At 44.7% G+C, this 27,661-nt stretch overlaps 1 protein-coding gene across 1 annotated transcript in view; it reads left to right on the top strand.

Moving 5' to 3' along the window:
• Window positions 1-27,599, top strand: part of ALPK3 (alpha kinase 3) — a 203,108-nt gene extending 175,509 nt beyond the window's left edge. The window contains exons 10-15 of the mRNA XM_030187187.1: window positions 5,989-6,024; window positions 14,435-14,709; window positions 18,723-18,811; window positions 20,713-20,930; window positions 22,976-23,024; window positions 24,913-27,599. Coding sequence (XP_030043047.1) covers window positions 5,989-6,024; window positions 14,435-14,709; window positions 18,723-18,811; window positions 20,713-20,930; window positions 22,976-23,024; window positions 24,913-25,261 — 1,016 coding nt within the window. The 3' untranslated portion in view covers window positions 25,262-27,599. The remainder of the gene's footprint in view (window positions 1-5,988; window positions 6,025-14,434; window positions 14,710-18,722; window positions 18,812-20,712; window positions 20,931-22,975; window positions 23,025-24,912) is intronic.
• The last annotated feature ends 62 nt before the right edge of the window (window positions 27,600-27,661 follow it).

Raw genomic sequence — 27,661 nt, 5'->3', positions numbered from 1 at the left:
ACATTTCTTGATTAGCTTTCGAAGGTTGCCCTTCTTCGTCAGATCGGAAATAAGCAAATGTTGGTAGATGACAGTATATATAAGTGAAACATCAAAGCATTTCAGTGACAGTCTAACAGGATGGGGGTGGATAGGTGAGAGACAGGAAGAGTCGGGTGGATGAGGGACAGGGAGATATGTATGGAGACAGGAGGGTGACAAAGCAGCACAATTTTATGGTTTATAATGGGCTAGAAAACCCAGATCTTTGTTAAGTCCTGTCTGGTGGGTGTCAAAATATTTAATTATTCTGACTTCAAAGGTCTTACATTCCTGTATTGTTTTAAAGTTCCCTTTCAGGACTCTTACCATGAAATCACTGGTACAGTGCTGGTTTTGTAAAGTGCTGCCCCACAGGCGTGACATTCTTATTGGTACTAGCATTCTTCATATGGTGTCTATGTAAATTAAATCTCTTCTTTAGCATCTGACTGGTTTCTCCAATGTAGCAGCCTTTGTTGCATTTTTTACACTGAATGATATATACCACATTGGAAGATGAACACGTGAAAGATTCCTTAATATTGAATATTTTTCCTTTGTGAATGACCGTGGGGTCCTGTGAAATGTTTTGGCATAGTTTGCAGCTGGATATATTGCAAGGATGTGTGCCATTCTTTTCTTTTTGAGTCTGTGTTGGGAGCTTACTTCTAAGTAGCTTGTGTTTTAAGTTGGGTGGCTGGCGGAAGGCCAGCACTGGTGGGGATGGGAATATCTCTTTGAGTAATTCATCCTCCTGGAGTAGAGGCTGCAGATCTTTTATGATTTTTCTTAATTTTTCCAGCTCTGGGTTGTACGTCACTATAAGGGGGATTCTGTCTGTGGCTTTTTTTTTCTTTGTACTGTAGCAGATTTTCTCTGGGTGTTTTGAGGGAGGAGGCAATATTCTTGGAGATTATTTTGGGGTTGTAGCCTTTCTGTTTGAAGGATGCAGTCAGGATTTCAAGGTGTCTGTCTCTGTCCCCTGAGTGTTACGTCTGTGCTCACCTTGCCCTCTGGTGGCCAGAACCGGTGGCTGCTGTGGACCGTCATCCGTTCCAGATTTCAGCCCAGTCCGGTCCGGATCTTCCAGGCTGCCAGACTTGCTTGCTCGGATTGAACCTACACAGCACCCGTAGTTTCCTGGTGATGGTTGCAGCTGAGCTCCAGGTGCTGCTGGGCTTATTAGCCATTCTGAAACCTGGCTGCTTTGCCTTTGCATTGTGTCTTAGGCCCTGGTCGTGGGTGCTTGTGTACTTCTGCCTGAGAGACTCTGTCTGGACCTGTTTCTGTGTTTGCTGGTTTCCTGCCTTTTGAACCTTGCCTGATCCTGGACTTTGCTTTGCTTGCCGCCTGCCTTTTGAACCTTTGCCTGGACCTGGACTTTGTTTTTGCTTGCAGCCTGCCTTTTGAACCTTTGCCTGGACCTGGACTTTGTTTTGCTTGCCGCCTGCCTTTTGAACTTTTGCCTGGACCTGTCTTCTGCTTGCTGGCTGACTGCCAGAGACTTTGCCTTGATTTGTCGGTACGTTTGTTCTGCCTTGCTTCTGGTGTGGGGTGGTTTTGCCTGCCGCTGCTGCCCCTCAGCAGTGGCCCAAGGGCTCACTAACCTAGGTTCCAGCTTTGAATACGTGACAGAATGCAAAGGCCATGAGCTCGGCAGGATCACCCTATCTGCTAGGCTTCCGGCCTAGAGCTTCTGCCCTTGTTTCCCTGGTGAAGTTCGGTTCTGGCTCCATTATTGTTCCTGATCTTTTCATGACTCTGGAGGAATATCGTGGGAAACCTTTGGCTGATCCACTCATGAAGAAACTGCCTGAAGCTTCAGCAGAGAGGAAGCGTATCAGGCAGCTTGGGCTTGTGGAAAACCCTGTTTCGGCCATTGGTCCTAGGACCCCGCTTTGGAAATATCGCCACCTACTTCTCTTTAACCCCGCTTTGCGGAATGCTCGGGAAGCTGCCATCGAAAGGAAGCGCCTGGCGAATCCCAAGGTCCAGGCGTACAATCAGTCCCTCCTGAGGGACGCTCTCAGACGAATTGCTCCGGAGTCCAAGTTGAGTTCCAATTCCAGCCAAGCTTTGAGTCCTGTCCGAGTGATGCTTCAAACTGCGCCTCCGATTCCAGCTCAAGTAGCGCTTCCAGTCAAGTCTCTGAGTCCAGTCCAAGGGACGCTTCTTATCGAGCCTCCGATTCCTGTTCAAGTGGCACTTCTGGTCGAGCCTCCGGCCCCAGTTCAGGTGGCACGTCCAGTTAAGCCCCCGAGTCCATCCCGAGGGATGCTTCTGATTGAGCCTCCGATTCCTGGTCAAGTGGCGCTTCTGGTCGAGCCTCCAGTCCCGGTTCAGGTGGCACGTCCAGTTAAGTCCCTGAGTCCAGTCTGAGAGATGCTTCTAATTGAGCCTCTGATTCCTGTCCAAGCAGCGCTTCTAACCGAGCCTCCAATCTCAGTTCAAGTAGCGCCTCCAGTCAAGCCTCTGAGTCCAGTCTGAGTGACGCTGCTAACCGAGCCTCCGATTCCAGTTCTCCAGTTTGGGTAGCGCTTCAAACTGAGTCTCCAATCCTCGGTCAAGTGACGCTCCCACTCAAGCCTCGGAGTCCAGTCCGAGTCGCACTTCGAACCGAGCCTCCGATGCCAACCCAAGTGACACTTCCAGTCAGACCTCTGAGCCCTGTTCGAGTGGCGCTTTTAACTGAGCCTTTGATTCCTGTTCAAGTGGCACTCCTAGCCGAGCCTTTGCCGAGTTTGAGTGCCAGCCAAGATGATGCTGAGTTCACTCCGGGTGTGAGTTCCAGCCAAGATATTCCTGAGTCTGCACTGAGTTCCAGCCAAGTGCTTGAGCCTGCTCTGAGTTCCAGTTGAGCGCTGGAGTCTGTTCTGAGTTCCAGCCAAGCTTCTGAGCCAAGCTTCTGAGCCTGTCCTGAGTTCCAGCCAAACTTCTGAGCCTGCCCTGAGTTCCAGCCAAGATGTTCCTGAGTCTGTACTGAATTCGAGCCAAGTGCCTGAACTTGCACTGAGTTCCAGCCAAGTGCCTGAGCTTGCTCTGAGTTCCAGCCAAGCGCTGGAGTCTGCTTTGAGTTCCGGTCCAGAGGATGCTGAGTCCACTCTGAGTTCAAGTTCCAGCCAAGCTGTGCCTGAGTCTGCTTTGAGGTCTAGTCCTGAGAGCAGTCCGAGGGCCGGCGCTGATGCCTGTCCAGATGCCAGTCTTGACTCTGGTTCAAGCTCCAGCCAAGCTACACCTGGTCATGTTTTGAGGCTCCTCCGTAGATTCCATCATTGCTACCTGTGGAAACCTGAATTCCCCGTGGAGGTAGGGGGGGCCTTGAGGAGGGGGTACTGTTACGTCTGTGCTCACCTTGCCCTCTGGTGGCCAGAACCGGTGGCTGCTGTGGACAGTCACCCGTTCCAGATTTCAGCCCAGTCTGGTCCGGATCTTCCGGGCTGCCAGACTTGCTTGCTCGGATTGAACCTACACAGCACCCGTAGTTTCCTGGTGATGGTTGCAGCTGAGCTCCAGATGCTGCTGGGCTTATTTGCCATTCTGAAACCTGGCTGCTTTGCCTTTGCATTGCATCTTAGGCCCTGGTCGTGGGTGCTTGTGCACTTCTGCCTGAGAGACTTTGTCTGGACCTGTTTCTGTGTTTGCTGGTTTCCTGCCTTTTGAACCTTGCCTGATCCTGGACTTTGCTTTGCTTGCCGCCTGCCTTTTGAACCTTTGCCTGGACCTGGACTTTGTTTTTGCTTGCAGCCTGCCTTTTGAACCTTTGCCTGGACCTGGACTTTGTTTTGCTTGCCGCCTGCCTTTTGAACTTTTGCCTGGACCTGTCTTCTGCTTGCTGGCTGACCGCCAGAGACTTTGCCTTGATTTGCCGGTACGTTTGTTCTGCCTTGCTTCTGGTGTGGGGTGGTTTTGCCTGCCGCTGCTGCCCCTCAGCAGTGGCCCAAGGGCTCACTAACCTAGGTTCCAGCTTTGAATACGTGACACTGGGTCAGAGCAGATACAGTGGTATCTTGTGGCTTGGCTATAAATAATGGATCTTTTTGTATGTGAAGGGTGGAAGCTGGAGTTGTGGAGGTAGCTGCATTTGTCTGTGGGTTTCTTGTATGTGGATGTTTGTATATAGCCATCGCTGATTGAGACTGTGGTGTCCAAAAAATTGACTTTTTCTGCGGTGTAGTTAATTTTGAATCTGATTGTAGGATGGTATGTATTGAAGGAATTGTAAAATTGTTTCAGAGTTTCTTCCACCTCAGTCCAAATCATAAAAATGCCATCGATGTACCGGTAGTATTTTAGGGGTTTGATCTGGTATGTATTCAGAAATGTCTCTTCCAGCTCAGCCATAAAGAGGTTGGCATATTGGGGTGCTGTCCTGGTGCCCATCGCAGTGCCCATTATTTGTAGATAGATATCATTGTTAAAGCGGAAATAGTCGTGAGTTAAAATAAATTTGATTAATTTTGTAATGGTTTCTGGTGAGTATTGATGGTCCAGTGTGGATGTTTTTAGGAGTTTCTCATATGCAGCTATGCCATCCGCATGGGGAATGTTGCTGTATAGTGATTCTACATCCATCATGACCAGAAGGGTACTTGGTGGTAATTGCTTGATATTTTTCAATTTATTCAGAAAGTCTGTGGTGTCTTGTATGAAGCTGTTTGTTTTGTGCACGAGAGGTTTCAGAATCCCCTCTATGAGTACAGATATTTCCTCCGTGAGTGTGCCAATACCCGGTATGATTGGTCTGCCAGGGTTTCCAGGTTTGTGGATTTTGGGTAGCATGTAGAATGTGCCCACAGAAGGCTGGTTTGGTATGAGTTTCTTCAGATGTGGCTGTACTTGTTTAGGAAATGTTCTGATAAGGTCTTTCAGCTGCTTTGTATAATCCTGTGTGGGATCCTCAGTTAGTTTCCTGTAGTATGTATTGTCTAAGAGCTGTCTGTGCCCTTCTTCAATGTATTTTTTTGTCTCCATAATCACCACTGAGCCTCCTTTGTCTGCAGTTTTGATGATAATGCGTTGGTTAGTTTGTAGAGTTCTTATGGCCGCTCTTTCTGGCGGAGTAAGATTGTACAGAATTTTCTTTTGTTTGCTGGAAAGTTGTGATTTTACCCTATGTCTGAAGCTTTCTATGTAGTTTGTTGTTTTGTCCATCCTATGGGGTGAAATAAGTGTTCTTTTGTTTAAAACTGAATGTTCTTTTGTTTAATTCCAGAATGTGAAATCATATGTGTAATAAACAAAAGCCTGAAGCAGAGTTTCTGAGCATTATGGTGTCATGAGCACAGACAGTGCCCAAGCTAAAAATAAATCAACTTTCATTTGCACTTTGGTTCAGTTCTTGCTGGAGGAAATGTGTTTCCCCTATTATGTTTTCAGCAGACTGTCCCAGGTCCCAAACTTCAGCATGGTAACAAAGCAAAATAAAACAAACAAGAAGATATAATGATATGACTTTTTATTGGAGTTAATACATTTTTGACTAGCTTTCAAAGGCAAATGTTTTTTTGTTTTACTTAAAAATGTTTAATATTGCCATCTGTTGCACATACTTTCCTGACCTGAGGAAGAAAGTTCTGGCCTTCGAAAGCTAGCAAAAAATGCATCATGTAAGTCCAATAAAAAAGGTATCACCTTATCTATTTACTTCAACAAACTTGATATATCGCTGAGGGTCTTCACAAAGGCATTATTTTGTTTTTTTTGTGTTTTATTTTTATTACCTATAAAATGGACTAACCTGGCCACCAGAACATTTCGCCGTACAATTTTTACATTGTGAAACTATCAGTCCTCTGTGCAATGAAAATTGATATTGGCTTTGATTTGAATTCACTGTGACCACCCAATTAAAGTATTTGATTAATTATATGAACACTGGGACTCCTACACCTGATGCAGATTCAAATTTAGTTTTATAGTTCCTTTTTGTCCAGTGTTTGGTAACTTTTATTAATTTTTATTTTGTAGTGTTATCAGGAATTACCTTAAGAGAAGAAGTTGAAGGTAAGTTGTACTGAATGAATCTATGAAATAATATTTAGCTGGTTCTTACTGAGGCATCCTGAGTTCTAAACATAAGTCTATAATAACTTTTGATGTAAAATGTAAATGGATGTAGGGATGTAGAGAAAAGCGTAATAAAGACACTCAGTTGCAGTCTGAACATTAAGAGAAAATGGGTTTTGTCACTTTAAAATACTGTGGGCAGGATTCTCAGTGGCTGTGGATGCAGGATAAAGTGAAATGGTGGTGGCCGCACTTTATATATATATATTCAATGGTGTTGGTGAATGTATGCGTAAGGTCACAGCTTCTATGCATAAATTAGGCCTGCTATTTCATTGGCTGAAATTATGCATAGAGGTTATACAGAGAGGAGGGAATAACACACAAATGTTTAGAATACTGGCATATACACGCTAGTCCTTAAACAATGTGCATGTCTTAGCACATATTTTACAGGTAGGGTATACATGGGTGTGATCTGGGTTAGATTCCCACTTACATGAGTAACATGTGAAGGGGCATTTTTCGATATGATGTCGAAGTCCAACTTTGGACGTTTTGCTAAAAATTCCAAAATTCAAGTGGGGAATATAGCCATTTTTAAAACAGAAAAATGTCTTTTTATTTTTGAAAATGGCTATTTGCTAGATGATTTTGTGCTCTCTGTAGTTATCTTTTTGGTCCATTTAAAAAAAAAAAAAAAAAAAAAAAAAAAAAGTCTAAGAGAAAAATGCACAAAATCATGCCATTTGGAATGTAGGAGCAGCCAGCATTCTTAGTAGACTGGCCACACAGACATTCTAGGAGAGCAATGGGGCACCCTAGGGGGCACTGCAGTACACTTCAAATAAATGCTCCCAGGTACACATCTCACCGTTGCTCCCTTATCTTGTCTGCTGAGCCCCCCAAAACCCACTACCCTCAACTGTACACCACTACAATAGCCCTTATGGGTTAAGGAGGCACCTCTATGTAGGTACAGTGGGTTTCTGGTGGTTTGGAGAGTTCACAGTTTGCACCACAAGTGTAACAGGGAGGGGAAGGTATAGGCCTGGGTCCTCCTCTCTACAGTGCACTGCACTCACCACTACACTACTCCAGGGACCTGCATTCTGCTCTAATGGACCTGGCTAGAACATCTGAGGCTGGCATAAAGGCTGGTAAGTAATATTTTTAATCACATTTTTTGAGGGGAATGGGGTAGGAGGGGGTTAGTGACCACTGGAGAAGTAAGGGGAAGTCATCCCTGATCCCCTCCAGTGGCATCTGGTCATTTAGAAAACTTTTTTATGGCTTTTATTCATTAATAAAACAGGTTTAGACCAAACCTTCCAACATACAGCCCTGGATGTTTTTGTTTTGTTCCAATAAGGCAGAAAATGGTAGGAAGTGGTAGGAATGCCCAGATCCTGCCCTTAACATGCTCCTGACACGCCCCCTTGTGATTTGAACACACTTCTGACAGAGTTTATAGAAAAACATCTAAAAATTGGTTTCAAAAATAGCAATTTGGACATTTTTGTTAGAAAAACGTCCAAATGCAGATTTATGCCACTTTTTGGACATTTTTGTCTTTTGAAAATGAGCCCCGTGATAGTATACTATATTACACTACTCAAGGGGAATTCTGTGGAAAAACATTTTCAAAATTCTGTGCATAATATTTTAAAATTCTGCACACTTTGGGGTCCTTTTATTAAGGTTCGCTAACTGATTTAGTGCATGCTAACCATTAGCATATGCTAAATGCTGCACAGCCCATGGTATACCTATGGGTTACATGGCATTTATTTATTTTAGTTACATTTGTACCCCGCGCTTTCCCACTCATGGCAGGCTCAATGCGGCTTACATATGCAGGTACTTATTTGTACCTGGAGCAATGGAGGGTTAAGCCTTTAGATTGTAAGCTCTCTTGAGCAGGGACTGTCCTTCCCCATGTTTAAACTTGTACAGCGCTGCTTAACCCTGGTAGCGCTATAGAAATGCTAAGTAGTAGTAGTAGTAGTAGTGACTTGCCCAGAGTCACAAGGAGCTGTGCCTGAAGTGGGAATTGAACTCAGTTCCTCAGGATCAGAGTCCACCACCCTAACCACTAGGCCACTCCTCCACGTAGATGAAGCCATTAGTATGCGCTAAATTGTTTAGCAGAGCTTAGTAAAAGGACCCCTTTAGTTGTAATTCTCTTATGCAGAATTCCCCCATTATAAAGGCTGGCATCTCCCCCAGGTGCACACATTGCCCAATCACCTTTTTCTAGCCCTCTACCCCATGACACACACATACACAATATCCAATTTTCTCCATCCCCCCTATCCACAGACCCATTCACTTTTCTTCAGGCCCCCCATGGCACACAGCACCCCATCCACCTTGCTTCAGCCCTCCCATACACCAACTCATTCATATGGAGTGGAGGAGTGGCCTAGTGGTTAGGGTGGTGGACTTTGGTCCTGAGGAACTGAGTTCTATTCCCACTTCAGGCATAGGCAGCTCCTTGTGACTCTGGGCAAGTCACTTAATCCTCCATTGCCCCAGGTACAAATAAGTACCTGTATACAATATGTAAGCCACATTGAGCCTGCCATGAGTGGGAAAGCGTGGGGTACAAATGTAACAAAAGTAAAATATTGCTTCAGACCCCTCCCAAGGCAAACACCCTGCTCCCATGGCATACACAACTCCATTCACCTTCCTTAAGGCCTCCACCCCTTTCCCATGGCACAGACACAAACACTTCATATACCTTTTCTGCAGCCCCCCCCCCCCACACATCCACCTTTTTTCAGGCAGCCCCCTCCCTCCCTCCCTGCCTTTCTGCCTACTTGCACCTACACCGCTATAGTGCAGCAAGAGAGAGAAACTACACATCTGTACATCGGGCTGCTTTCTCCTCCTCTGCTGTCCTGGGCCCGACTGTTCCTTTGAACCACACAGGCTTCCTTACAGCTGCGCAGCTTAAAGGAACAGCTGGGGACCAAGACATCAGAGAAGGCGGAAGCAGCCCAATGTGCACCTATGCAGGTCATCTTGACGCGCTAAACTGGTGCATATACAGGGAGGGAGGGAGGGAGCCAGAAACAGAGCATATTCTGTGCAGCGCTGTGCAACAGAAGACTGCCCAGAATTCTGCGCAGGAAAGGCAGAATTCTGTGCAGTCTGCGAAGGAGAGAAATTCTGCATTGCTCAGTAGGGCAGCATTCCCCTACACACACATCTCTTTGAAGTTAAGTATCAGCACTTACACCAGCTCTATACTGGCGTAACTGCATACACACGTATATACTCACTTATGCTGGCATACTATAAAGGAAAGCACTACCTACTTTTCTTTACAGAATATGCTCCTATCAGGTGCCCTTTAGGTATCTATATGTAGGCACACAATTATACAATTATCCCTAGAGTGACAGAAGTTTGCTGCTATATGTGTAACTCTACTGCCTTCTTCTAACCCTACTTCCCAGTCTACCCATAAGTTTTATGTATAGAACACTGTGGCATGTTCTGTACGTAAAATAATGCACAGAACTAGCCCTTTTTTTTTTTTTTTTTTGCAAAGAATGACCGCATAAGTCTTTTAAAGCCTCAAACACTGTGTAAAGGATTCCTAAAGAACAGCAAATAGATTCTTGCCTAGAGTAGCAACATGTGGGAATATATAGTTCTAGGTCAACTGGGTTTGGGCATGAGGAGATGGGATGAGGCACAGCTCTCAGAAGGAGAGGGAAGGGTGCAGCTCATCTCTGTTGTTGATGATTGACTGAGATCACACAGTTGTCAAAAGACACTGTAGTAGCTCCAGGCTGAGGCACAGTATGTATGGGTGACAAAGATCCATTTGTGAGGGACTAAGGTAGGATCACAAAGACCCTTCTTCTTCAGTGGCACATTTTGTACCTGTCTCTATTTCATTGCATCAGCTTCCCTTTCACTGGCATTCTGCAAGCGCTCTTCCTCTTTCATTCCCTGCTCTCTCACTTCCTCTTCTCACCTCCCTTTCAGATCACTTAGATCTTAATATGCTCTTGGTTTCTTCAAGGTTCCAATCCAAGTTGCTCTGCATTGGGTGTGGGGCGGGGGGGGGGGGGGGGGGGGGCCTTCAGCAGAAACCAATTTTCCTATTTCTTGCTGTGATAAGGCTTTCTCAGTGGCTGTAGTTCCCTACTGTGTGTTTACACTTCTCCTTTTGTACCAGCATTATGTATGAAGTGGTTTTGTCACACAATTCCTTACATTTAATATCCTCTGGCCTGATTTGCCATAAGGCTGCTGGATGTTTGTAGAATGCTTTTATAATCAGGAATCATGTCTGGGTTTCTGAGCTACATCCTCCTACATGATGTAATTCAAGTTAAGTAATTTTTGGCTGTCTCTGTTTCCAAATTTGCCTCTTTTAATCAGCATCCCACAGCTTTTGGCCTTCATTTTCCTGTGATGTTGAAAGAGTGACATCAGAGACTCTTATTTTTTTTTTTTTTTTGGGGGGGGGGTACCTTGCTGGTTGAACACTGCAGTTAACCTGGGTAGTCGTAAACTCCCCCCCACCCCTACTATATTATTAACCACACAGACATGACTTTTGGGATACAAGATCACAGCTTTATTAGGTGTATAAATGGAAAATCATTCCTGAGCCAGCCACATTACATCATATCCATCTGGAGTCCCCAGAACTCAGCCTGCCGTCTTCCAGTCAGGCCAGTGCCCTTGTTGGTGTGAGCCTGTATCCACCAGCCTGCACCTGTTCAAGTTGCACACTATAACCAGGATATGAGAAGGGACGGGGGCCCTCCCATATCTGGCTCTTAAACCCCTTCCCCAAGTGACAAAGTCTACAAAGGTATCCTGCTAGCATGTTACTATCCCACCCAGTGACCAGCTGTGCTGCTCTAGACCTTGGGGTACACAGTGTGAGGCTTGCACTATTTCTCCCAGCTATCACCTGGAATCTTCAATCCGTGGATACTATCTGCTGCCTAAATGCAACAAACCTGACGTACTAGCACTGTATGCCAGACATGCTACTGTGAAGGTTAGTCTGAAATGGCAGCAACCAGGGCATGCCAAAACTAGACCAGAATACCATGTGTTCAGGCACCCTATATTACTCTTAGGGCCTTTCCTTCATGCCCGTCCTTAGGTAACAGGCTGTTGACAGAACTTATCCTGATGTCTTCCCAACCCAGCAGGATTGCAACAGATAAAAGACTTACTCATGCACCTAAACCACCTGTTCCTGCAGACGCGTGTGCAATTTAACTGTCCATTTTGAGACTCCTTGTGCTTTTGACATGCATAATATAAGTCACTGTGGCACACCTGTGCTACTTTGACAGTCACCCCACTTCCCCCTTAAGCTTCTATAGACTGTGTGGTCACCCAGTGTGTAGACCCCTGTTACCACGTGACACCAGTTCTCTCGATAACTCTCCTTGCTGAGTTGTGCCACACAGCTGAATGTCCTCCATCACTGGCATGTGCCCCCCCTTCACCTTATGCTACTAGCTCCCTGTAACAAAACTGCTTATAGAAAGAGTATGAGTCAGCAATTCAACCAGTATCCCCAGGCACATTCCATGTCACTTCTCTGTGTTCCAAATCAAGCAGTGGGATAGATGTTCCTTGTGTTGTTTAGCAACTGGGCCATATTTGGGGAACGAGCCTGCTGATTGCCTTCACTACTTTCATATTGCCTCACGTGAACCCATCTACCTCTTCCAATTTCCAGACCTCTGAATGTAATTGGCAAACCTACAAGGGACGCCTGGAGAACATGGTGTCCCTAGTCATCCCTCCCTTCTTCCCACTGTCTGACCTATCTGGAGCACACCCAGAGCCCTGGCAGTGACCCCTGAATCCTCTCCCATTTGATGCACCTCAATATATGTAAGTGTCTCTGCTAGACATTAGTACCGCCTGCCAGCTATCCTTCGTAGCACCCCAATCATGAAAGGTTCCTATACTTGTGAATCCTCCCTGGCATTTTGCACCTTGCATGCCCAGTAATGCCAGCATCTGATGCCTGCCATGGCTCTCACCATATGTTACTGTAAACCTTAAGCCTGGATATCCCTCTAAAATCCCTTGTCCCCTGTCCAAAGAGGGATTGGATATGCAACAATGACCTCTTCCATGCCTGCCCCAGCTCTCACTGGGCCTTGAGTTCCCACCAGCCTGAACTTGAACATGCAAAACTCTGTACCTGTGGAGTCAAATGCGATACATGGGATGTGAGAAACTGTGGTCAGCAGCCCTTCTTGCTCCCAGCCAAGGAAATCAAGATACCAGGTGCTGGCCAGCATTGAATCTGTGGCACCATACATGCATACATGAGACAATGGAGGGTTAAGTGACTTCCCAATGACACAACCAGTATCAGCGGTATAAGAACCCTTGCTTCCCTGATTTTCATCGTGCTGTTCCACCAGAGGGCTGGTTAGAAGGCAGGTGCCTTCTAGGAGGCAATATTTAACCTCCTACTGTAACTATCCACATTGTGAAAATCCTTCATGAATTTGCAAAGGGCCCTCGGGACCCATACACAGACTGTCCCCAGTGATACATAGTCTTATCACTGCCTGACACTCCATTCATTGGCCTACACAATGTTAAAATAAGCACCTTTCAGAAAGCATGACTTCTCCAAGATCATGTTGTCCCCAGGCCTTTTATACTCAGCTAACCTCAGTATCCAACACTTGACTGCAAGGAGCTCTGATGAGAGTTGGGCCTCGGCAGAGTCTCATGCCACTACCTACAGGGATTCCAATGGCACCTTCACTACCATTTTAAAGCATGACAAGCCCAAACCAGTCAGACTCAAGGTGCCTATGCCTACCAGCTTTAGGATTGAATATGTTGCTATTGGATCTGCAGCTGTCATCTGGGCCTGACCCTATGTGCCCACAACTCCTATGCTATTATGGAAAGGCCAGCTTGAAGCGGAGACTTTGTGGGGAAGGCAATCACCTACCTAGGGGAAGCTATTCTACCTCCAGTGGCCAGACAGATCTGGTATTATAGCTATGTCCATTAACTTACGCTAATGAATACTAGGAAGACGAGGATTTAATTGCCACTGTTGTCACCACCTGTGATTTTGGTTACCACTGCCACCTGCTTCATAACCCAGTTGCCTCTGCCCTATCTCTCCCCTCTAAGGAACAATATATTTCCCTGGATGCTACTTAGCGAGAGCCCATAGTAATACAATCTATGTGTGCCCTTGGTTCAAACCAATTCCTGGGTAGCACAATGAGGAACTCAGCCTAATGGGTTTCCTGTTGCTGGATCTCTGGCACAACTGCTTCATTTTCCCCTCTTTATCTATTTTCCGGTCTTCTTCATAGTCCTTTGCCTTACTTTCCTTTATCCTATCAACCACTGTAATTCCTTTCTAAGTTATTGTATTATATATTGTGAACCGCTCTGAAAACTTACTCATGAAGTGGAATTTCAAATAAATTGAACCTTGAACCTTGCTTTCCCATCTCCTTCTCACCCCGGTGTGACAGCACCAAACACAGCTTAGTTGAACGGCCCCAAAGTGACTTAAATTCCATGCAGGCTACAATGCAAAGACTGAAGCAGAGGACTTATGTTTGATCAAGATTACCTTAATGGCCCAATTTTGTTCAACTGCAGATTTGATAAAACCTTCTTTGGGAGACCCAGATATAAAACATTACAGTAGTCCATATGCCTTAATATAAATGCATAAGCTAGTTTCTGGAGATCATCTAGAACAGGTTACCCAATCTTTTTCTATCAGGGACCGCATTTTATATTTTGTAACATTTGGAGTGCCAAAACACGTACATGCATGTGCGCACTCGTGCACTCTCTGAGAACCCTCAGTCTCTCTCTCTCTCTCTCTCTCATGTCTCCCACCCAATCGTTCTCTTTCTCATGCCCCCCACTCTAAAAGTATGTGCCATTTTGTACCATGTGTAATCTTTTCCACATATGAGGAAGTATCATCATTTAGACTAAAAGTGCAAATGCTTCTGGGTGGTAAAATGAGCGTATTGATCACAATTGTCTCAACTTAAAAATTGTCTTCCACCTGAGCTGATCAATCTGAGGACCGTAAGTCAAAGAGGAATCGAGGATAACCTCCAACAATCTAGACTCCGCCTCAACAGTTAACTCCTTATTGTTAGTCAGTACTAGTGAGGAAGGCACTGTGATATCTGGATTCTTAGTTTAAAAAAATGTTGTGTCCTGTGGGTTTAATATTATTCCTATGATGCATATTAAAACAAAACAAACTTTAGAACATAAAATTGATAATGACACAAAAAAAATGAAACATATCCTTGTGCCCTGCACACTCCTAGGAGCCATTTTGTGTTATGAAATAAAGTTTGCCTTCCTTACTTTGTCTTCCTTTTGCTATTTTCAGTTGGTGAAGAAATTGAAATGACGCCCATGGTGTTTGCGAAAGGATTAGCAGATTCTGGATATTGGGGTGACAAGTATTTTGGAAGAATCGTGTCAGAGGATGCGGATGTAGGTGAAGGGTACCTGCGGAAGGCATGCAGGGCAAAGGTCATATATGGGTTGGAGCCAATGTTCGAGTCCGGCAAGACTTGCATCATAAAAGTCCGCAACCTCATTACATTTGGGACCAAGAACGAGAACACCCTTGTCGAAAAGAATTATGACATCACGATTCAGGTACATTTCTCCCTGTTTACAGTGGAAGCCTGAAAATGCTCTTTTGGGGCAATTCTGTAAATTGGCGCCTCCTTGACAATTCTATAATGGCATCAGGGTATCCTGAGGCTGTTATAGAATATTAGTGCAAATCCCGCATTGGTGTGCCAAGGAGAAGGCACTGAAAAAATAAGCGCTATTCTATAAACAGTGCTCCGAGTTGGGAATAGTTTATAGAATAGCACCTAGCGTCAGGAGCCACGCCTAACTTTTAGGTGTGAGGCTTTACACCAACTGAACCCGGTGTAAATCCTTGTGCCTAAGGGCCTCTTTTACAAAGCCGCACTGCCGATTCTCGGCGCGACAAATGAGAGGAAGCCCATGCAATTCCTATGGGCTTCCTCTCATTTGCCGAGCGGGAATAGCTAGTGCGGCTTTGTAAAACAAGCCCTAAATTAGGGGCAGATCAGGTATATTCTGAAACTGTGTGTGCAAATTCTTGGAACGCCCATGCCCCTCCCATGGCCATGCTCCTTTTTCAGCTCCACGCACTAGAATTTATACGTGCATCTTTATAGAATATGCCTAGCATGATGCACACATGAATTCTAATTGTTGCCAATTAGCATTGATAATTGATTATTGGCACCCAATTATCAGTGCTAATTGGTTTGTTATTCAATTCAATTGTGCATTTGGCCAATTCCCATATACAATTTGTAGCATCCTATATAGAATCTGGGGGAATGCCACTTACATGATACAGTTGTGATTTGGATGCTTAATAAAGGCAGAGATGTGATCCAGTGCTCACTGTCAAGAGTACTGAATCCAGAGGATTAAAACTTTAGAAACTGCCTGGAAAAGAGTTACTGGCAGCAGAGCTTTTTCAGAGTATTTCTTTGTTCTCTTCAGTATTAACATTCCTCTCTCTCTAAGAAATTCAAATACAGGCTGTCTGCATGCTGCTGAAATTCTGATGCCACAGATGCATTCCCAGAAGGAATCAACAAATACACAACAGATTTTCACTACAAGGATGCCTCTGAGCAAGGGGCAGAGAAAGAGATTCAAATTGTGTTTCTGCTACAGTAACTTTGTTGTTATTTAAACATTACTGTCTCTCTATTTTTCCTGCATTATTTAAAGCCTTCCATCTCAGAGGGCATGCATGGATACCCTTGCCAGCCCAGAGGGCTGAAGGGAAATGTCTCTACAACTGTCAAGGGTTGTCGCAGAAGCTATCTTTGCTAAGCTTAAGAATATCACCACCACAGCATGCTGAACCATGCCAGTCGGCAGACTTACTGTAAATACAAGTCCGCACCACAGCACATGGTGATACTGGGGTGGGGGTGGCCATCCCCACTATATATCTCTTATAGTAAATGCCTGTTTTTTATGCAAAAGAATTCCACTGCTATCATCAGGAAAAAGAAGTTGACTCACTAATCTACTACTACTACTTACCAATTCTATAGTGCTGCTAGATGTACACAGTACTGTACACAAACACATATGTGACAGTCCCTGTTTGACAGAACTTACAATCTAATCAAGACAAGCAAACAGAACAAATAAGGGATTAGGGAATTACTTGTGGTGGGAATGATTAAAACAGACATGGGTAATGAACAAGTGAACTCGGGGTTAAGAGTTAAAAGCAGCCTCAAAAAGGTGAGCTTTCAGCCTAGATTTGAATTGCCAGAAACCGAGCTTGATGTACTGACTCAGGAAGTCTATTCCAGCCATACAGTGCAATATGATAAAAGGAACAGAATCTTGAGCTGAGGGTGGAGGAGAAGGGCACAGATAAGAGTGACATACCTAATGAACCAAGGAACAGAGTTCCCGGAGAGAAGTATAGGGAGAGATATGTGAAGAGACATTGAAAAGCTGCAGAATGAATGCACTTGTAAGAAGTCTGAACAGATAGAGCCAATGAAGTGACATGGAGACAGGTTACGTTAGTGTAGCAACACTGGTAGATGTGTTGTACAGCAGAATTTTGAGCAGGTTAAAGTGGAGAGTGGGAGACCTCTGAGAGGCAATTTGCAATAGTCGAAGTGGGAGATGATGAACATGTGGATAACGGTTTTGATAGTATGTTGGAATCAAAAGAAAGAGGTAAACACCAGAAGAACCAATCCTCTGCAGACAAATCACGTCAGTAAACAACAGTGGGGGTGACAGAAACACAAGAAAACCAGATGGGCTCACATGAAAGTTTATTTGCATCAATACGGGCATAAGTCGACTCGACACGGGCCATGTTTCAGATGTAAGGCCTGCTTCAGGAGTCTAGAGGGGATTTCACTAACTTGCTGGTGAGGAGAAATGTTGCTGCTCTATCTGTTGAGTACTGAGTTTCTATGAGAATAGGACTTTGCAACTGGGGAAAGTTGTGCTACAATTCCTCTCTAAAATCTTGAAGCAGCCCTTACAGTTGAAACACGGCCTGTATTGAGTCGAGTTAAGCCCGTATTGATACAAATAAACTTTCATGTAAGCCCATCTGGTTTTCTTGTGTTTCTGTCACCTCTGCTGTTGTTTACTCATAGAATCAAAAGAAAATCATAGTCAATGATAATAAATGGAATATAATCATTGACTGACATTTACAGCATTTCTGCTTCATTTGATTTTGTTATGACTAAAGTTTAAAAAAAAGAAAACCTACACTAATTTCCAGCACTGCATTTCTCAGATAAGATAAGCTTGACTGAAACTCATGTTTATCATTGTATAAAGTATTCAGTAGCCACTGCAGAATGATCAGAAAATTAGAAGGAAGTGGATTTTTGCACACAGAGAATGAGCTTCAGGGCTACAGGAGCTTCCCCTAGTATGAAAAACAGTCCTGAACACGAGTGGCCTCTTAGGTTCTTGCCCATGAAACCAGGGCTGGCATTGGGGTGGCAAACAGGGCAATTGTCCTGGGCCCCCATACTACAAGGGGCTACTAAATTTACCTCATATTGAAGGAGGCATAGGCTGAAGGCTATCTTTGAGGCCCCCTCCCCAGTTTCTGCCCTGGGCACCTGAATGTCTAACACCAGCCCTGAATGAAACTATAATGACAGAACCTTGAGAACAGATGTTTTCCATTATTTTACCAACCACAAAGTATGTACCCATCAGGGCATCATTCAGTAACTCCGTCAGGCAGGAACAATACCGGCAAATATGGACTCTGCTTGTACCAGGCTGCAGAGGGAGTCACAGTCCATGCTTTTTGCAAGGACTAGACATTGAATGGTGACCTTTGATTCTCAGCTTATGACCCTTAACCTTCAACCATAGGTCCTCGACCTTTAACCCCAACTTTTAACTCTTGATCTTAGACCCTGACCTTGACACTTTAACGTTGACCCCAACCTTTAACCCTTATTTCCCCAGACAATTGAACCTTGACCTTTGACTCCCCGACCTTTGACCCTTGACATTTGATCCTCTGAACCTTTGAGCTTCAACCGTTGAACCACTGACTCTTGACCACTGACTTTTGACCTCCCCAGCACTACCAGGGCAATACCGCAGTGGTCAGAGCTGATATTCAGTGGTGCTGCCCAGTTAAGTATCACTGAATAGTGGTGGCCAAACCCCTCAGCATGATTTAAGCAGCTGGAAGCCTCTCCTGCCTGTTTAAAACATGCTGAAAATTGGCCCCTAATTATTTAGCTAGGTCACACAAATAGCTAACTTAAAATGTCTAGTTTGGATGCTTCAGTTTATGTGTGGATATTCACAGTGTCACTGAAACTGTCTAAGGGGTCCTTTTACCAAAGCTTAGAGTGCACAGACAGGGGGCAGCTGAATATTGATCTGTAGGTTCTTTGCAAGTTGTAATACCTTCCATTGAACCATCCAAAATGTATCACTGTTATCCTGCATGAGCTATTGACTCAATATAGGTCCCTTCTCTCTCAATAAACACTGGCTTTTGGTACTACTCAAGCAGAACACCTAACCCTGGATCATAGTTCATTGAGAAAATGTATTGTCACTGCTGTTTTCCCCCCTTATTTCCCCAGGAATGTAAAATTCAAAATACCACAAGGGAATATTGTAAGATATTTGCTGCAGAGGCACGAGTGATTCCAGACTTTGGACAAGTCCCAGAGTGAGTGGCCTGCCATATTGCACCTTGAGTGCTTTTTTCATGGTTTGCTTGTGCATTTAAGCTCTAGAACAGGACATAGTATGGGTAGTATGATCTTGGAGAACTGTGGTGAAATATGTGCACATCTGAGAGGAAAAGAAGAGAGGGGAGGAGACTGGTAATTTCCCAGTGTTCCACCTTCCCATGGATTCCCTGTGTACTTTGGGTAATAAGAAGCAGCTGAAAAGGGGCCTTATATATTTCAGGTGAGACCTGTAGCTGAATAGAAATATTGACTTCCAGATGAGCTCCTTTTTCTTTCCAATCCCAAATCTCAGCAATTTGTGTAGGGATTTCCATGAGTAAATCAGGATATACCTGTAGAGAAAGCATTTAGCATTTGTATAGGCCCAGAAAAGTGATCACAGGAATTTTATTTACAAATCTTCACACGCCTGCTGATTGCCTTCTAAACCCAGGTACTTGGCACCTGAAAGAAATGACAATTAAAACAAATCAGGCAGCACTGTGGTCCATGGGAATTTCAAAGGGAATTTTCTCAGGTCTACTATTTTACTTTCATGCCTCTAATCTCTTGTCTCCTATACAGATAAGTTACTTAAGAGCAGGGCTGGCTCAACTTTTTTATTGGCATCCCCCCACCCGCAATCTAGTATCTGTACCTTCACTTTGCCTGCTCTACCGCTTGTGATCCAGAATCTCGCCCTTTCTCTCAAGTCCCTCCCCCCATACACACACCCACACACACACACCTCCTGCTGGATCAGGTGAGGCACTGGCTCAGGACTCTGGTGATAAAGAGCACCAAAATCCCAGTCCAGCATCTATCCCTCTAGAAGGTAGATTGGACTAGGCACCCTTTATCACTGGTGCCTTGGGACAGTGCCTCACCTGGTCCATAGGTTGAGCTAGCCCTGCTTAAGAGATCTCTTCCCATCTAAGAACTATCATGGAACCTCTTCCTATTTTGCTACTGTTGTAATAGATTAGCCAGAAAGCATTTATTACAGTAGCACTTTAGTCCATCCTCCCTTCCAGAGCTTTTCTAACCCCAGTGACCTGATGAGCAGGACCTCAAACTCAAGTCATCCAAGGACCATTTCAAATCATTTATTTGTATTTATTATTTATTAGGATTTATTTACCGCCTTTTTGAAGGAATTCACTCAAGGCAGTTTACAGTAAGAATAGATCAAATATGAGCAATAGGCAATTACAGCAGTAAAAATATTCAAATAATAATACAAAGTATGGCATAGTATACAACTTACAAAGTCAACACAATATGTAATAGAACATTTTAATTGAAAGTGAAGGGTATAAGCAAAGATGGAACATATAGATAGGTAAGAGAGTAAGAAGAGTTAGAAAGTAAAGTGACTAATTTAAAGGAAGTTGCACATGAGGTCAGAGAGATGGTTAAATGTTATCTCAGCTAGGGTAGGAGTGGATAAACATGTCCAGCTGCAGTATGTGCAGCCTGTGTTACTCCTTGTGTGTGTGAGTGAGACTAACAAGTTAGTTACTTCTTCTGTTAAAGGCTTGGTTGAAGAGTCAAGCTTTCACCTGCTTCCTGAAATAGAGGTAGTCTTGTGTTAAGCGGAGCCTTTAGGCAGTGCATTCCAGATTGTGGGGGCTACTCTGGAGAAGGCTCGCTTGCGACTATCACATCGTGTAATGTCTTTTGGAGAGGATGTGGTTAGTGATAGTCCTTGAGAGGACCTTAGTGTCCTTGGTAGTGTGTAGAGAGGATCATCCTATTCTTCAGGTACTCGTGGCCATTTCCTTTAAGGGCCTTAAAGATTAAATCATGATTTCCTCAAACATGAATTTTATTTGTCGTTGGTTTGCAAAGGATTTTGTTTTATTAACTTGACTTTTTCCCCATAATGTTTGGCCAGGATAATTCCCTTGAATCTTATCTATCGACCAGCAAATAATATCCCGTATGCAACAATTGAGGAAGATTTGGTGGGGCACTTTGAGAAGTATTGTACTAAGGACAGAGGTGGAGCCCTGCACATGAAGAACACATCGGAAACCGATCAGAAATGTTGCACTTTTCAGCACTGGGTGTACCAGTGGACAAATGGAAACTTCCTGGTCACAGTTTTAGAAGGTGAGGACTAGTGTATGATACAAGTGGGTTCAAAGTCATTATGCAAGCCACAGAAGAAAGCATTACATTTTGACCACCACAAGGTTTTGTAACAGCTATGTACAGGGGGGGGGGGGGGGGATAAATAACACAGTCACATTAACCTGTATGATTTTCAGGATAACACACCAATCCAAAAGTCCCAAACCCAACAAAAATGTACATATAGGAAAAAGGACAAAATTTTTAATGGAAAAAAAGGACATCAGACAAATTGTCGTGGCATCACTTAATTGGCTGTTGAAACAAAGAGTATGACACACTCATTGGTCAACAAATCTCCAGTATTTTGAATTCCTATGATAAATGTCCGATATATAAATACAAAATAACTTACCTTGCAATGGAAGACATCTTCAGTCAAATTATTTTTTCTCTCTCACAAAATGCATTAAATATTTTCTCCTCTTTCCCAAATGTATGTTTTTGTTGGATTTGAGTCTGGGACTGGCATTGAATAGGGATAATTTGGCATATGGAATCCAGTGGAATTTATGCAGGTCCCAGTCAATATTTAGCTGGGACCCACATAAAAGACTTATGCAGGTCCAAGCTGAATCTCAGCTGGAACCCACATAAGTACAAGCAGGTTTCCTTATTCACTCCAGTTCCCCCTCCCCCTAAAGCCAGTAAGCCCCAGACTAGACTCTTTCATCCCCATATGCCCCCCCAGGCCTACCTTTTCTACTCCTGGTGGTTTAACAGCGTTCTACAGGCAGGAGCAATGCCCACTTGCTCCTGCCCTTCATGGCTTCATTGTCAAAATGGCCACCGTGACCCCTAGCGGCAGTTTCGCGATACTTGCAGGCCCTACCTTTATCAGTATTGCGGCTACATTGAGTGGGCTGGTTCGCTGATGTGGACAGCAGTGAGAGGTGGGCATTGGGGCAAGAGAGGATCTGGGCAGAGTCAATTGGTTGCAGGGGGTGGGGCGTAAAGGATGTAGAATCTCCTCTCTCTTCCACCCTCTCTCTATTGACCGTGGGCATCCACAGTGAAATTCAGCCTTGGGTAGCATATGCATTAACTCCTGTAAAACCCTAAGTTTAACACTGTTTAGGTAATGGACTTAGGGGAAGGGTAAATTGAAAGGATGGTAGAGAACACAGGAGCTACCTTGTGAATTTTATTATTAAAGAAACACGTCAGTCTTGGTCTGTTAATGTGAGGTTTCATGACAAACCCCACACATTTTTGGCTGGTTTACCTGTGTTTAATAACTTGACCTCTTTGCATTAATACATATTCCATGAACGTCCACTGAACACAGTAGATTTATTCTGCCCGATATTCAGCTGGCAAGAGTCGGCATTTTTTAAACACACTGGCCACTGTTGGCTGAATTCTGCCTGAATATTCAGTGCTGCCCCTATTCGAGTGCTGGCATTGAACACTGGGGTACTCAGGGGCTCCTGGAAGTTTATCTGTTTTCGGGTGATATCCAGTGCCAGTACCCGAGTTGCCATTTATGTCTTCTTTACTTGCCTGGAGAGTTATCCAGGTACCAGCTGTGAAGTGTCCAGATGACTTTGCGGACCACCCAGACTAAGACCCAGGATCACCCTATCTCTAGTAGGATAATGCCACAGCAGTTGGAGTATTCAGTGGCACTACCCGGTTATGTGCCGCTAAATATCTGCTCTAGTGCTGGTCAGTGGGATTTAACCAGACAGAAGGCCTTCCAACCTGACTAAATCCTGCTGAATATGAGCTCCATCATTGAATAATGTTCGAAATCCGGTGATGAAAAAGAAACTATGCAGATGACAACCTTAGGGCCCTGTTTACTAAGGTGCCCTAGCGTTTTTAGCACACGCTAATCATGTAGACACCCAGAGGAATATTATGGGTATCTATGCAGCGCGCACTAAAAATGCTAACGCACTTCTAGCGCAGCTTAGTAAACAGGGCCCCTAATGTGGATTTGTTGAAAAAAGAGAAACCATTTGTGTAACAAAAGATATCGTTTTAAAATAATTTTTTTATAATGTGAAATCTTTCATTAGGTGTTGGATGGAAAATCACAAATATAGGAATTGCAACAAAATCTAAAGGGTGAGTACAGAAAGCTTTCCTTTTATTGAGTCTCCATTGACGTGTTCTGTACAGGCCAGCTGTTGCCCTAGTGCCTCCAAGTGACTGTATCAGTGCCTTTTCACCCCACCCTCTGCCTGCATTGGTACCCTCCCTGCTTTGCTCCCCACAACCAATGGCACCCTACCCCCCTTACACTGCCCCTCCTCCCTGCCAACATTGGCTCTACCTGCTCTTTTACAATGGCAAGAGCATGTTGCATCTCTCACACTGCTGTGCTCTCCTCCACGCTCGGCCACTGGCACCAGCCCAGCAGGGGCGTAGCCAGACCTCGGTGAGATGTGGGACCAGAGCCCGGGGGGCATGTTTTAGCCCACCTCCCCCAGCCACCGACCCCCTCTGCTGACCCTCCCCCGCCACTTTCGACCCCCCTCAACCGCAAAGTACCTTTACTGGCGGGGGTCCCCAACCCCCTCCAGCCTTAGTCTTCTTCAGTGCCGGTCTTCGGTGCGTTCACTGATCTGTGCTGTAAGTCCTGACGTCCTGCATGGGACGTGCAGAACGTCAGGACTCACAGCACAGATCAGCGAACGCGCCAGAGACTGGCGCTGAAGAAGACTAATGCTGGCGGGGGTTGGGTACCCCCGTCAGCAAAGGTTTCTTGCGGCGGTGGCAGTGGTGCGTGGGAGGGGGTCAAAAGTGGAGGGGGCCAGGACTAAATCTGTGGGGGCCCATGCCCCCGTGGCCCCACCTAGCTACGCCCCTGCAGCCCAGGTTTAAATGCGAGAACAGGAAGTATCTGTTCTCACATTTAAACCTGCAGTGGTGCCGGCGGCCATGCAGTGGTGGTGGTGTCCATGCAGAGGCGGGCTCACAGCGGTGAGAGGAAATACAGGATAAAGACAACAACAACAGCATGCTGCTCCTTCTCAGGCTGTTGCTTCAAATTTGATGAAAATTGTGTTTATCTTGTGCTTGCTTTGTTCATCCTGAATTGCCAACTGATAAGGGATTACTCTTGATGGAGGCACACCTGCTGGAACACGGCCGTGTCGAGTCTTCCCGCAATAGGCCTTTAGATGTCATATACAATATGCTTGGAATCCTTGTTTTTTGTCACCTCACTCCTTTTTCCTGCTGCTGCCACACTTAAATGCTTACATGTGCATATACCTGGTCATTCCATGATTCTCAAAGGAAAATTGGCACCTGCTTTCTTTTATAGAATAGGATCCCCTCTAGGACTCAGGGGCGTAGCCAGACTTTAAAGTGGTGGTGGTGGTGGGGATCCAGAACCCAAAACTTCATGATGAGGGAGAAGTAGGGCAAGCAATGTAAGGAGAACAGCGCTGGAGAAACACTTCAGCTGGCGGGGGTTAGGGACCTCTGCCAGCCAAACCAGGGGCCCTGGATCCATTTTGGGGGGGCCCAGGCCCCCATAGCTACATCATTGCTTTAGGTTCTCAGTTAATTGCCCTCCAGAGTCTCAGTAAATGCTCAAACATGTGAACACATGAACAGTGGCGTACCAAGGGGGGGGGGGGGGCGGTCCGCCCCGGGTGCACGCCGCTGGGGGGTGCCGCAGAGCACGCCTGTCGGCTGAGTCTGAGTTTGCTAACTTCGCTAACTTCGTTCGTTCGTTCGCTGCAGCTCCCTCTGCCCCGGAACAGGTTACTTCCTGTTAGCGAACTCAGACTCAGCCGACAGGCGCGCACTGCGGCACCCACCCCCCAGCGGCGTGCACCCGGGGGGGTGTCATTTCATAGGGGGGGCCGCGCTGCACCCGGGGGGGGGGGTGCATCGGCGATCCGCCCCGGGTGTCATGCAGGCTAGGAACGCCACTGCACATGAAAAGGGAACCTAAAAGTGTTCAGATATGAGTTTTTATTTGTATTGTATGAATTTACAGGTACCAAGGCCTCAAGGAGAGCTGCTTTCCTGACCTTTTGGATCAGTTCACCTCAGTTCATCAGTGCAACCGATACTGTGAAACGCTGGGGCTGAAATCGCTCAAGAGCACCGATACTTTGCAGCAGTCAAGCAAACCCAAGGGCTCCAAGAGTCCCTCTATGGGAAGAAAGTCTGGCTCAGCTCAGTCCAGCCCCCAGATGCCAAAGAAAGGTCTATCCAGCCCCCAAGGTACCCGGAAAGCAGGCACCAGTCCAAAAACCACCAGGAAGACATCTGAGACAGCCATAGAACAACCAGCCACAAAGCACAAAACTGTGGAGATCCCAAGATCAGTGAGGATGCGGTAAAATTTCAAGAGAAGATTTTACACAAAAAATAAGTGGACTGGATGATTAAACACAGGACCTGAACTGTACTACAAAAGAAACAAGACTTGTAAAATCATGATGTAAAATGTTTGTGTAAACATCTATTCAACAAGAGACAGAACAGCTATGCCTAGAAGCTCTTTGCCATCCAAATCTTCTGTGCATTGACTATTATCAAAGCAGCAGATGGACTGTTGACAGTTGACTATACTACCTACGTCCCATGGGGATGGTAGAAGAAGACAAGGTCCTACCAAACCTGGGGCTCTTTTCCCATTCACGCCAAAAACTCTCAAGTTTGCTGCTACACTACATGAATGGTTGGGATGTATCGGAATAATTCCTGCATCGTGACTTGTGCATACCTCCACAGGCTGGTGCTGCTGCTGCTGCTTTTTCTGCAGTTGGTTAGATTTTTAGTAGACTTGTTTGTGTGGTTGCGTAGGAATCATTAAAATGAGATCAAAGAATAGGAAAACCACTTGATTTTTACATCTGCTTCCTATGGACTGTCGGACATGAATAGTATGTTCCTGAAAAAAATGCCTTAATAGCAATGGGGTGAAGGACTGGGAAGGTTTGTGCCATGGAGGAAGGAGTTAAATGCTATAAAGAATAAGGAGATATTGACTGTCAGACCTTGGAAGTTCTGTTGTGTAAACTATTTGCAGGTAGCAAGTGATTGTGGTAACATATCAGTACCCCCTACTCAAAGGGATGCTCAAATATGCTAGAATTAGGAGGACAACCCTTACTATAATAATGGTCCTAGTCTAAAACGTAATATGATCTGGCAAATCTAATGAGAAACCAAGAAATTAGTGATTGGCCTTCCTCTTCCACCTCCTCTTTCTCTCTAAAGCTCGCAGTTGGTGAATAAAATGCAGAGTGACTGGGAGAGGAAGAATAGAGAGGCTAAATACACCCCAGTAATTCTCAGTTTCCAATTAATTTGTCTAGAATTGTTTGTACCCAGGAAGGGAAAGGGGTAATTTTAGTGAGCTGAATACAGGTGATTGGTGCTGGGTAAAGATGTGCAAATGGAGCCAGGCACATTTTAAATTCACAAAGGGTATCATATACTTTCTAACTAATCCTGTGTGTGTTTTTTTAAAAACTTTGTCCAGAACGTTGCCCGGAGAAGATAGTTGGAATAACTGACACATGTTAAAGCACGGCATATATTACAGTTTCCACTGGGGTCTATTAACTAATAATTCTCAATAATGAAATTTAACTCTCAATACTTTTTGTCAATCCATAGTAAGGTTTACATGTCTAGTGCTGGATGACAGGACTGGAACCAAAATCTGCCGTTCTGTTTATTCAACAGGTGCAGTTAGGTAGTGACAGCTCGGTATCCCCAACACTGCCTTGAATATGTGCCTCAGTGAGTGGGGTGAGAGAGTAATGTCAACTCCATGTGCTCTCTGTGCTTATTTGGCTTCTCTGCTGAAACTGCTAACAGTGGTTTCAAATACCCCCTTAAATTGTGATCTGTTCCATGGGGATCTAGACCAGACCAGTGGGAACTGAAGTGAATCCACCACCAACTCACTTTAAACAGGGCCCCCGAACAGCTTTCCAACAGATAATACCAGCACTTTCCCTGAAAAACAGCCATTTTAGAAAAAATGTCCCCAGCATTTTAAATTTCATAGTCAGGGCTGTCCTTCTACTCACTAGCTTGAATTTGTTCTCAGTAAACTGCTGTGACATTTTCAAATGTTTGTGAGGGATTTGGTGGAAGTGTAGGATGGGAATGGAAATAAATATCTAGAGTCCTCACTGAAATATACGAGAGTAGGAAGATGTTTGTGGAGTACAGAAATGATGATATTGTGCCTAAAGGGACATTGGCTGCCTCAATGATGGCCAAATAAGTTTTTCTACTTAAATCTCTTTGGTAGAATAAACAGACTACAATACAGGCAAAGAATGCATGAAAAGAGTAAGCAAAAGAAGTATGAATATTATAGCACTGGCACATGTTGCTATTTTTGGATTTAATTCATGTCTTTCTTAGTAGTTCAAGGCGAGTTACTATTTTCCTGTTCCTGGAAGACTTACAGTCTAAGGGTTCAATATTCAAAAATAGCTGAGCTCCTAAATTTAGGCTTCTAAGATTGTGCCCTGTTTTCAGTCAAACAGGAGCCTAAACTTCAGATGAAAGTCCATCTTAATTTAGGAAACGAAAAATTATACTTATAAAGTTAGACCTGCAAAGGTCCAATTTTCTAAGTTTATGAGCTTAATTTACAGGCCTAGGGCCCTGTTTACTAAGGCGCAATTAACGCGTGCTAAATGCTAGAGACACCCATATATTCCTATAGGTGTCTCTAGCATTTAGTGTGCACTAAAAACGCTAGCGTGCCTCTA

This window comes from Microcaecilia unicolor, chromosome 1 (assembly GCF_901765095.1).
Source record: "Microcaecilia unicolor chromosome 1, aMicUni1.1, whole genome shotgun sequence".
NCBI classification, from domain to species: Eukaryota; Metazoa; Chordata; class Amphibia; order Gymnophiona; family Siphonopidae; genus Microcaecilia; species Microcaecilia unicolor.
Note: the sequence above shows the minus strand (reverse complement) of the source record. Positions and strands in the feature narration are given on the sequence as shown.